The sequence below is a fragment of the Dasypus novemcinctus genome, chromosome 14 (genome assembly GCF_030445035.2).
Source record: "Dasypus novemcinctus isolate mDasNov1 chromosome 14, mDasNov1.1.hap2, whole genome shotgun sequence".
In the NCBI taxonomy this organism is placed as follows: domain Eukaryota; kingdom Metazoa; phylum Chordata; class Mammalia; order Cingulata; family Dasypodidae; genus Dasypus; species Dasypus novemcinctus.
This window is the reverse complement of record NC_080686.1, coordinates 34445851-34456247: the sequence shown is the minus strand read 5'-3', so window position 1 is coordinate 34456247 and position 10397 is coordinate 34445851. Positions and strand designations below refer to the sequence as shown.

The 10397-nt window shown below is 47.6% G+C and overlaps 1 protein-coding gene across 1 annotated transcript; it reads left to right on the top strand.

Annotated features, from left to right (window-relative positions):
* The first annotated feature begins 467 nt into the window (after positions 1-467).
* MSC (musculin) lies at positions 468-3353 on the top strand. The gene is made up of 2 exons (XM_004449640.5): positions 468-1263; positions 2097-3353. Exons 1-2 carry the CDS (start codon positions 727-729, stop codon positions 2181-2183), a joined length of 624 nt encoding a protein of 207 aa, XP_004449697.1. The 5' UTR covers positions 468-726; the 3' UTR covers positions 2184-3353.
* The last annotated feature ends 7044 nt before the right edge of the window (positions 3354-10397 follow it).

The window sequence follows — 10397 nt, the reverse complement described above, 5'->3', positions numbered from 1 at the left end:
AGGAAAAAGAGGAGAATGAAAGGTAGCAGTTGTGGAAGGCTGCATATTGTCTGCTTGCTTTTCCTCTTTGAGAGATGAACCTGGAAAACTGTGCCCAGCTGAAAGTCTGGGAGAGCACAAGCCGCTATCTTTCCTGAGGTCTCTAAGTGTCTCTGGCAGATCTTTAAGATCGCTAATAGTAGCTGAAGGTGGAAGTGAGGAGCGGAGGAACAAGTTCCCCCCTCCCACCCCCAAAACACACTTTTCTCCCGGAGACAACTCGAGGATGCGTCGAGACCCAAGGCCCAAATCGGGGCTCTGCAGAGACGTCCCCTTCCTCCGCCCCCATCGAGGGCTCCTCTGCGCGGAGAAAGTGGTCCCCACCCCTTCCACGCCCCCGCCCCACCTCTTACCACCCCCCACACACCCCCAGCCCCTCTTCTTTGCCCGGGGTGGTTTGTTCCGAGGAGTGCAGATAAATAGCCCTGTCAAAAGGCGCAGCTCGAGGGTGTGCGCGCTGAGCCTGGGCCGGGCGCGGACCTCTGGGCAGCGCTCTCCGGGGTCAGCGGCGGGGCGTGCTCGCTCTCACCGCCCGCCCGGTCTCGTGGCTCCGCGGCTCCCGGCTCAGGTCTCTCCGGTCCTCCTCGCAGCTCGCCCTGGCCCCCGCCTCCGCGAGGGAGCGGAAGGCGGAGACCGAGAGACTGGCCAGGAGGAAGGCGGGCGCGCGTGGGCGCGGGGGGCGACGCGATGTCCACCGGCTCGGTGAGCGACCCCGAGGAGATGGATCTGCAGGGGCTGCAGCGGGGGTACACGGTCCCCGCCTCCAAGAGGCCGCCCCTCCACAGCGCCGAGCGCAGCTACGCCTCGCCCAGTGACAACTCATCGGCCGAAGAGGAGGACCCCGACGGCGAGGAGGAGCGATGCGCACTGGGCGCGGCCGGCGGCGCGGGAGGCGGCAAGAGGAAGAGGCCCCGTGTGGCTGCGGGTGGCGGCGCAGGCGGCGGCGCGAGCGGCGGCGGCGGCAAGAAGCCCCTCCCGCCCAAGGGCTCCGCCGCGGAGTGCAAACAGTCGCAGCGGAACGCGGCCAACGCCCGCGAGCGCGCCCGGATGCGCGTGCTGAGCAAAGCCTTCTCCAGGCTCAAGACCAGCCTGCCCTGGGTGCCCCCCGACACCAAGCTCTCCAAGCTGGACACGCTGCGGCTGGCCTCCAGTTACATCGCGCACCTGCGGCAGCTGCTGCAGGAGGACCGCTACGAGAACGGCTATGTGCACCCCGTGAACCTGGTAGGGGCGCCGCGCGCGAGCCCGGGGGCGAGCGGCCCGTAGACGCCCAGGGCGCGCCGGGGCCGGGCCAGCCCGGTGCGCGGAACAGAAAAGGGGGTTCCCGAACGGGCTGGGGGAGGCCAGTTTAGTTCCTCTCAAATCAAGGGAGAGAGCAGTCATTTCCCTGGAGAAGAAGCCTTCTGTTCCTTGTCCCTGGTGCTTCGACTAGTGATAGCCGTTGGCGAATTTCCTACTTCCGGGGTTAATCTTAGTTTCAACTGTGTCACCTACGAGATTGCAGAATTAATCCCAAATCTCGCTCGCGCACCTCTCTCCAGCTAGGAGACTGACGGGTTTGATTCATCAAGCTCTCTTTTGTGAAAGGAAGGAGGAAAGGCCTGGTTCTATAAAGCAGCCGTTGGATTTTTAATTCCTCCTGGGTGGCAAAATTCCTCAAACGGTATTTGTCTGGAAAGTCCCTCTCTGAGCTGCCAACTCTCCGGGGCTTGGGAAAGATCCTGTCCAAGCCTGTCGGAGTCCCAGTTCCTACTTGGCGCTGAAGGACTCGTGTGTGATTGTGTGCGTGTGTGTGAAAGGGAATTGAAGGACCAAATCCCAAACTCAGGCAAGTTTCACTAAATTTCCGTGAGGGCAGAGTCCCAAAGGAAGCGTGTACGAACCCTCAGTTCTCGCGTTATCAACATCTAGTAAAATTAAAACCCTAGTTTAGAGAGAAGACTGCTTACACTCTGAGGACTTTATAAAGTCCGTAATGTCACCGGGTTCCCGTGGGCGGCTTTGGTTTGAGATGGTCATTTGTCCTCTCGTATCTGATTCTCTTCTTGAATTCACAGACTTGGCCATTCGTGGTCTCCGGACGACCCGACTCTGACGCCAAAGAAGTTTCCGCAGCCAGTAGACTATGTGGAACCACTGCCTAGATCCGACCAGAACTCACTGGACGGGATTATTAGGCGCGTGTGTTTGGGCGCCGCGGAGAAGCCCAGCGGAGGGACGGAAGCTTCCATTGGATTATCGGGATTCCATTGGATTCTTTGTGAACTCCCCTTGCCTGGACCTGTGAACCCGAGAGGTGGCAGACGCGGGCGCTCCGCGTGTGGGGATGTGGGAGCCACGTCCGAAGGTCGGCGGCTTGGGTGTCGTTGTTCGGGCGCGGGTGGCCACCGCAGCCGCAGATCTGGGCGAGCACACTTCACCTCTCCGAAAAGAGCTTCCTTCTATTTCGAGAGCGTGGGTCCGGAACCGCCCTCCGGCTTTAGCTGTGCAGACGAACCCCTGCACTAGAGCCTTAGCCCAGCGCCAACCCGCTTAGGGGTTCATTTCCAAGCTGGGCCAGGTGTATAATGCATGTGATGGGAAGACTGTACAAGCCAGGCCTGTCGCGGTTAGTAAAGGGGTAGAACACGATCCCGATGGGCGTTAAACGCAGAAGTCCTGAGCTGTTATTTACCTGGGGCTGTGTATTTAAGTTGCAAAAAGGGGAAGTGGTTTCTCTGGGCCAGTTGTGTATCCCACCCGACAGCATCCTCCCAGCGCGCGGGGTGAAGACAGGCTTCTGAAGTCCACCAGAACCGCGTTTTGCTGGGGTTTGCGCCCACGCGCCCTGGCGGTGCACGCGCCTGGGTGCTGGACCTCCTTGCCGCAGGCGGGCCCCTGTCCTCCGTCTCCAGACTTGGTGTTCTTATCCAAACTTCTGCCCATCCCCTCCCCTCGTAGGCTCCAGCGAGGCACCACCGTCACCAGGTCGGGAACTCCCAAAGCTCCAGCCTCCCTCTCCTAGCTCTTCAGGCTCCGCCCTTCACCTTTCCACCCCCGCCCCCCACCCGCACAGAGTATGGACTTTCCTCCAGAGCCTCCGGCCCCAAACTCCTACCACCCCCTCCCCCAGCACCACCTCCGTGTGCGAGTCGCCCGCGCCCCAGTCCCTGCTGGTGCGGAGGATCACGCCAGGTGGGCAGCTGGGTTGGGTGCCAAGTGGCCCTGCTCAGGGAGGGGGGGGCGCACCGCTGCCGTGAAGCCGGACTACCACAGTAATTACTTAAATGTAAATAAATTTATTTTTTTATGAATAATAAAACGCATTGTGAGAACTTTTGTGTCCTAAGGGCGTAAAATGTAATCTTTGCAGCCCCTTTCTGAGAGGGTTTGGTCGAGAAGTTAACTTTCACGGTGACGGGCTGGGTTCTGGATAATCGGATCCGGTCATTGTCAACGCGGATGATTTCCTGCCCGCGGAGGGAGTGGCGGTGGCCATATTTGGCTCACGGCGTTGCCAAACTTAACTCTTATTATGATTCAGATTTTTTCCCCCCTCGAGCCAAGGGTTCCTGGAAAATAAGACCTGGAGTTTCATTCGGCTTTGGGGCTAGGGCTAAATTGAAAGGCTCACCCTCCTCAAACCAATACGGGCCGCTCTGACACACGCTCTGACCGCGGCCTCCGTGCTAAAACGCTCTCCAATTGCCTGTATTTCAAGAACCCCCAAAAGTCAACCCGCCGGTGTCCAAGGATCTCAGTCTAACTGAGAACAAAAAGCATAATGAAAGACACTAGTTTGTGTTTCGATAAAGTTGTGGCTTTTTCGAAAAATGTTTCTATAGCGTTTTTAGCGTCCACCACCTCATTTCCCGTGATTTCTTCCGTTGTCACTGCATATTTTGCAGGGAGTAATAATAAAAAAATAACATAGGGGAAACTATAATACAATTTTTAAGCGCCAGTCTTTTTTTTTTTTTAAGCAACATTCTCCTTGTAGGACATTTAGAAAATTCAGGGGGAAATATAAAGAAGTAAGTTACCTAAACAACTGCCCGATTTGGTATTCTGTCCAAATGTTATAAACGTGAAAGGCAGTCTTCTTGACCCAAGAGAGAACACGGAGTTGGATTTTAGTTAAGGGGTGAGAGGAAGGGGAGGGGAGAGGGGAAATTGGGCCTCCTGTTTTGAACCAGACCAAACCAAATCAAAACTCCGGACAACTGCTTTTGAAACAATTTTCTTTAGCTTTTCACATAACCCTGGGGAGGACGGCGACTCTGGGGCTGGGAAGCAGCCTTCGGCTGCAAGATCTGGCCGGGAATTTACATTGGACTATTTCTGTGCCATCAGGGGCTTTCTGGAAAGAGAACGGGGTGGGTAAGTGGTGACGGGAAATCATAGCACTTTGAACTGTGAATTCTGGGGCAGCCGGCTTCTTGGGGGGTGGGGTATCTGCTGGAGGTCAGATCCCAGCCAAAGCTTCCAGCAAGAGTTCCTTTTCAAGGAAAGGAGGCCGGGGCAATCCACAGCTTGAAATCCAAACTCTTGTCTCTCACGTACAAGTCAACCCTTCTAAGCCTCAGTTTCCTCGTTTATAAAATGGGGGAAATAACAGAGCCTAACTGATGGTCATCAGGCATAAACAAAAGTATTTAAGCATCCTCCTAATACATAGTGAGGTGCCTCTACATGACTGCTGAAGGAAATCCAGAGGCAAGTTGTTTTTGTTTTGGCAAAGAGGGGACCCTTAAACAGGTGGGCCATTTCAGGAACCCAGAGTGCAAAGTTGGGTCCAGTTTTGAAATGCCTGGATCACCACGGTAAAAGAGAAATCTTCCACAAGAACTAAAAAACACAGAGAAAGAAGAGCTGTGTTTCTCATGAATACAGATAAGGACAAGTATTTGCATAAACCAGAAAATTATAGGGAAAATATTCATAAGTAAATGAAAAAGATTTAAAGTATTTCTCCCTGTAATTATATTCTCTCAGGGCACTTTCAAAATGAACTCACAGATTTTCTGTCTCTGGCCCCCCACCTCATTAAAATGGTGATATTCACTGACTCACATGTACAGAGAAAGTCTTATTGTACCTGCAAACTCATTTTTTGGTTGTTGTTGCCATTTTACAGTCCTATAATTTATTGGGAAGAGAAAAGCTTTCTCAGGAACTTTTTGCTCCGTGGTTTCTGTAAACAGTCCAACACTAAGAACAAAAGAGGCCAATTTTTAATAAGTCCCTATGGATCAATGTAAGTTGCCCAATCTTCTGGGAAAAGGCTTCTGTTGCAAGAAGCCTTAGCCATAAACTAGTCTTTCCTTCCCTCCCAAGACCATAGTGTGATTTGAGAGGTAGAAAACCATCCTGAAGCTCTCCTTGTTTATTCATTATTTCTCATCATTTTCCTTCAGGGATTTGGGTTGGGGCTGGAGAGCTGGGGATTAAAAGAAAAGTGAATGTGTCCTTAGGGTTACATCAATATAATTACATGCTGTAAGAGGAAAGACGAGGCTAACCAGTCACTCCTTGTTTAAATTAACTTTTCATAGGAAATATAATGTAAAAAGCACTGGGTAAACAAAGAAAAATGAGCAAATTTGAAAATACTCTTCAGGGGCTTTTTGAGGGGCCAAACCATCATTATTAGTGATACTGACTCAATTAAAGAGAGCAAAAATCCCCTTTCACAGGCTTTTCCTAATATGAATATTTTAAATGAAATGCTCTTGGCTCTGTAATCTTGAAACATTTAGACGTTTCTTTTGGTCGAGGAGGTCAAATTGATTTTGTGCATATTCTTTTGCACTTGGCGTCACGCTACAACTTCCTTTAGCCTGGCGGGTCAATGGAGAATGACAATGACCCTTGCAATGTAAAAAGGAGATTTTTACAGACACAGCTTTTTTCTCACTAGTAATATATGCTCATACGTTTTTAAAAAAATGAAAAACGTCACCATCCTCATAAAAGGAACAACTAAATGTAACACATCCCATAGACAGTTTGGTTAATACTTCTGGCAAAATAAAAACTGAAAAAAATAACTCAGAAATTGTTTCCTTATCATTTGAGACTTGTTTGGAAGGGCAAAAACAGGTAAGTTCATAATGGACTTCTCAGTGCCTGGTATCTAACCGCCAGGAACATCCACCAGGGGGTACTGGGGTTGGCTCCTCCTGTAACTGAGCACCTGGCATCTCCTTTCGATGGGCACTGCCTGTACCTGCGCGTGGCCAGGATGCACGCGTCGTTGCCGCACAGCTCACCTTTCAGTCCCTCATCCAAGAGCCACCTTCCTTCCCTTTGAGATTTGGCCTCCTCTGTGAGACAGGAATAGTACATCTGACTTACAGAACTGTTTTGAAAATACATTAGGTGAGGTAATTCTCTTAAGCACTTGAGAAGTGGCCCATAAATGCTAATTTTAAAATTTCCTGGCTTGATTTTCTTTCCTTTCCTCTTATAACAGTTTAGGGGGCCATAATCCTCACCTGCAAATTTGTCCCATCCTTTCCCTGAGTGGCTTTTATCACTTGTTCCTTTATGCCAACTCATTTTCCTATATTAACCTTTTTGCTCCACCACAAAGAAAATTTTTTCAGTTGGTCTCCTCTTTAAAAAATAAAGATCATAATCTTCAGCCTCAAACATTATGTATGAAGGGGAAGCGGCTGTGGCTCAATCAGTTGGCTCCCTTCTACCATATGGGAGGCCCTGGGTCCCGGTGCCGGGGCCTTCTGGTGAAGGCAGCCTCGCCCGCACGCTGGGGAGAGCTACAGGCCGACAAGAGCCAGGGAGAGCCTCCCCACCCGCAACCGCTGCAGAGAACCAACTCAGCAAAGTTGACTCAACAAAAAGAGAGACAGGTAAAAAACACAAAAGAGCGCTCAGCAAAAGGACACAGAGAGAAAAAAACGGAACAAAAACCAACCAAAACAACAACAACAAGCAAGCCACGGGGGAGGGGGGGATTTTTTTAAAAAATGAAAAAGTATGTACGAGGGGAGTGGGTGTAGCTTAGTGGTTGAGCACCTGCCTCCCATGTACAAGGTCCTGGGTTCAAACTCTGGTACTTCCTAGAAAAAATTATGCATGAGATAAAAAACAAGCCCAAAAACAAAAAGTTTATTTGTATGAGTTGAGATTCCACATAGTGGCCAATCTTTAAGAAACTGCACTTGTAGAGTTATGGTGTAGTATCCACAATTATCTGAAATGGTTATCCTTCCATTTCCAGCTACATATTTGTATGAGATTGGATTTTCCTCATAAACTTCAACCAAAATAACATATCACAACAGACTGATGCATAAGCAGAAATGAGAACCCAGCTGGCATTTATTAAGTCAAATATTAAAGAGATTACTTGTCACTCTTCTCACTAAAATATTTTGTTTTGGAAAATAGAGTGATTTCTCATTAAAAATTTATCATTTACATTAACATGAAATGAATTTATTATCCTTTAAAAATTATTTACTAAATAAATATGTACTTTTAATTTCTCAGTGTTGATTCCTAATCTAGTAAACATCAATGGGTATAAGCCACATAAGCAAAAACTTGTTGGTGTCTTCATAACTTTTATGGGCATGAAGGAGACCTGAGACATAAAAATTTGAGGGCCACCAGCCTAGATAATTCCTAAGGCCCTTTTCATCCATAAGATTCCCTGTTTTCTTGATTTTGTAGCAATCCCAGTAAGATAGGAGCCTGTAGATTATGAAACATTAAATAGGAGAGCAAATGTTTAATCAGAAAGAGTTTCTGGAGCAGTTAGAATGATGATTTAGATAGGGTAGCGTTCTCTGTGCAACACTCTCCCGTAGTCTAGCCAGGCAAATCAGCGAGGTAGGTGCTGGAGCTGGTTTCTGATAAGCAGTGCTCGAAAGGATTCCCATACTGTCCCCTACTTTTTCTGGTATGAGGCACCATCTCTCTGGTCCCCTATTGAGCCCTTTGTATTTTGGGCCATTGTAGACCCAAATAAAACCTGTCACTGTAAAATCCTATTGCTGTTGCCTATATTACCATTCTGAGGGCTCTGTTGGAATCGTAGCATTTTATCATTGTAATGAAGAAATGCATTTAGAGAAATCATTCTCACGGATCCTCAGTGAGCATGTTTAGCCTTAGGTTTTCCAAGGGCTGAAATTATATTTATTCCCTATGACATGGATTAATTTATGTAGGGCAAATCAGGGATGTAACCAAATACCTTGGTATGCAATTTGAGCACAAAGGAAATAAAACCAACCACCCCAACAATAGCAAAAGCTCAGAGAAGCCTCAAATGCTTTGGGAGCCAGAGGTTTCAAATGCAAAGCAAGGGTCCAAGGAAATAAAAAGTTAATTGCAAAGGAACCCAAAGAGGCTGCTTTTATTCTGTCTCCCCAGTAAAGCCTTCTCTTAAAGTGAAAAGCCTAAATAACATCACAGCAAAAGAGAGGTTGTCTCCCCTATATCCAGCCTGATCATTGGCTTGCCTGAGAGTCATTTCTGCCACGATCACTATCCACATGGGAAAGTACCTTCACAGTTGTCACTGCATCTCCCCTAGATGAAGTCATTCTTTCTGGATTCACAACGGTCCTGAACAGCTTTCTAAGTAAAGGCCAGGTGTTGAATTGGAGGTTAAGACTGAACTATAAAGCATGGGTGGAATGATTGTCCTTGTTGGAGAGAAGTATGTTGATATGTGTGCAAAAACAAGACTTAGAAGCTGAGCAGGGCTAGGTGGTAGATTTTCTGAAAGTATTGATTTCTATTACCAGTGAAAACACTTAAACTTGGAGCAACATTACAATGCTTCCTGAACAAAACAACAATAACAAAAGAGTATTGGGTAGAAAAATGTGTCGATTGGTTATACTGCCACTAGAGTATACCACCACCAGTCTGTTAATTCAGGACCAGGAGAAGGCATTCCCGCGTTTCAACTCATTGTGATCTGTCACAGAACCTCTGCTGGGTCTGCCACTCGGGGCAATTATCCCTTGGTTGCTAAAGACCGAGAGCCTGTGACAAAGGGAGGGAAATTTAAGACCCTATGACCAGAACTGTTTACTACTTGGTCCAGGATTAGAATTCGCAGACTCTGAGTTTCACCTTGGCATTGAGCCCAACCAATCTGAAGGATACCAGCAGATAAGAATTTGGCACCATGACAGCTATTTTTTGCAGCTGCTTTCTGCGCACACGGCCAAGGACCCCAGAGCCTGCGGGGTGGTGAGTGGAGAGTTCTGAGAGCCTCACTTGTTGGGTGGCCCTGGGCAATCTCTCACTTTTCTAGCTTTGGTTTCGCATCTAAAACAAGGGTCCTGGGATAGATGATGCCAGAAGTCCCTTACAATTCTCAAAAGCTCTCTTTCTTTTGGGACTTCAGAACAGTATCTATCAGTGATCACTTTGTTTTTCCGTTACAATAGAGTGAGGCAGAAAGCCTGAGCAAAGTACAACGTCAGCCAACCGATGTTTCAGATGAGCTCAAACCTCTCAGGTGACTTTTGGCTTGTACTGCAGATAATCTGTGATATTTTCTTGTGATTTTCTTATCAGTTATAAGCTTTACCACTGATTCTTCATTTCTACTACAAGTACTCAGCCTTACAAAGATACAAAAAGACTGCTTCAGTATGATACAGAAATCAAATAAGCATAATAATTGTAGTATTAAATCTCTTTCATTCTAAAGGCAGATTTCCATTATTATTATAGACACAGCACGGGCTATGTCAGATATTTTGATAACTATTCCATGGCTCTCTTTAATTTGCCATAGAATAAAAACTCACAATGAACAGACACCAGATCCAAATAAAAGGACACCTGCAAAAAATATGATGCATCCCATAACTATTGATTTTCTTAAAACTCCTGGAAGCCCAGGAAACATTGAGATCTGGTTTGTTATTTCAGGAGTCTAGTGAGCAATTCCCCCCTATAGGAAAGCTATTTTCCATTGCTTTCCTGCAGCACTTTCCACTCTTCTTCAGGGTTTTTCAAAATATTATATGTTGTCTATGCTTCCACAATCACACCTTTCCCTTCTTTCATATCATGAGATGTGATTACCCTGAGCTCATATACTTCTTAGCTCGTTGGCTGGTGATGTGCAGGATGGATCGAAGGATTTATGAATTGGACATTCCAGGCAAAAGAAACTGAGGCTCAATGCTGGGATGATGGCCTTGGGAATGCAAGGGGATGGAGTCAAGAGACATTTTATTGCTAAAATAAAATTGACTTGGTTATAGACTGTATGAAAGACCAGAAGAAGCTAACAGTGACTACAGCGTTTTGAACTTGGGCCAGACAGTGAAGAGAAAGTCATCATGAGTCATCATTTGTCACTAAAGTTTAAAAGAGCAAAT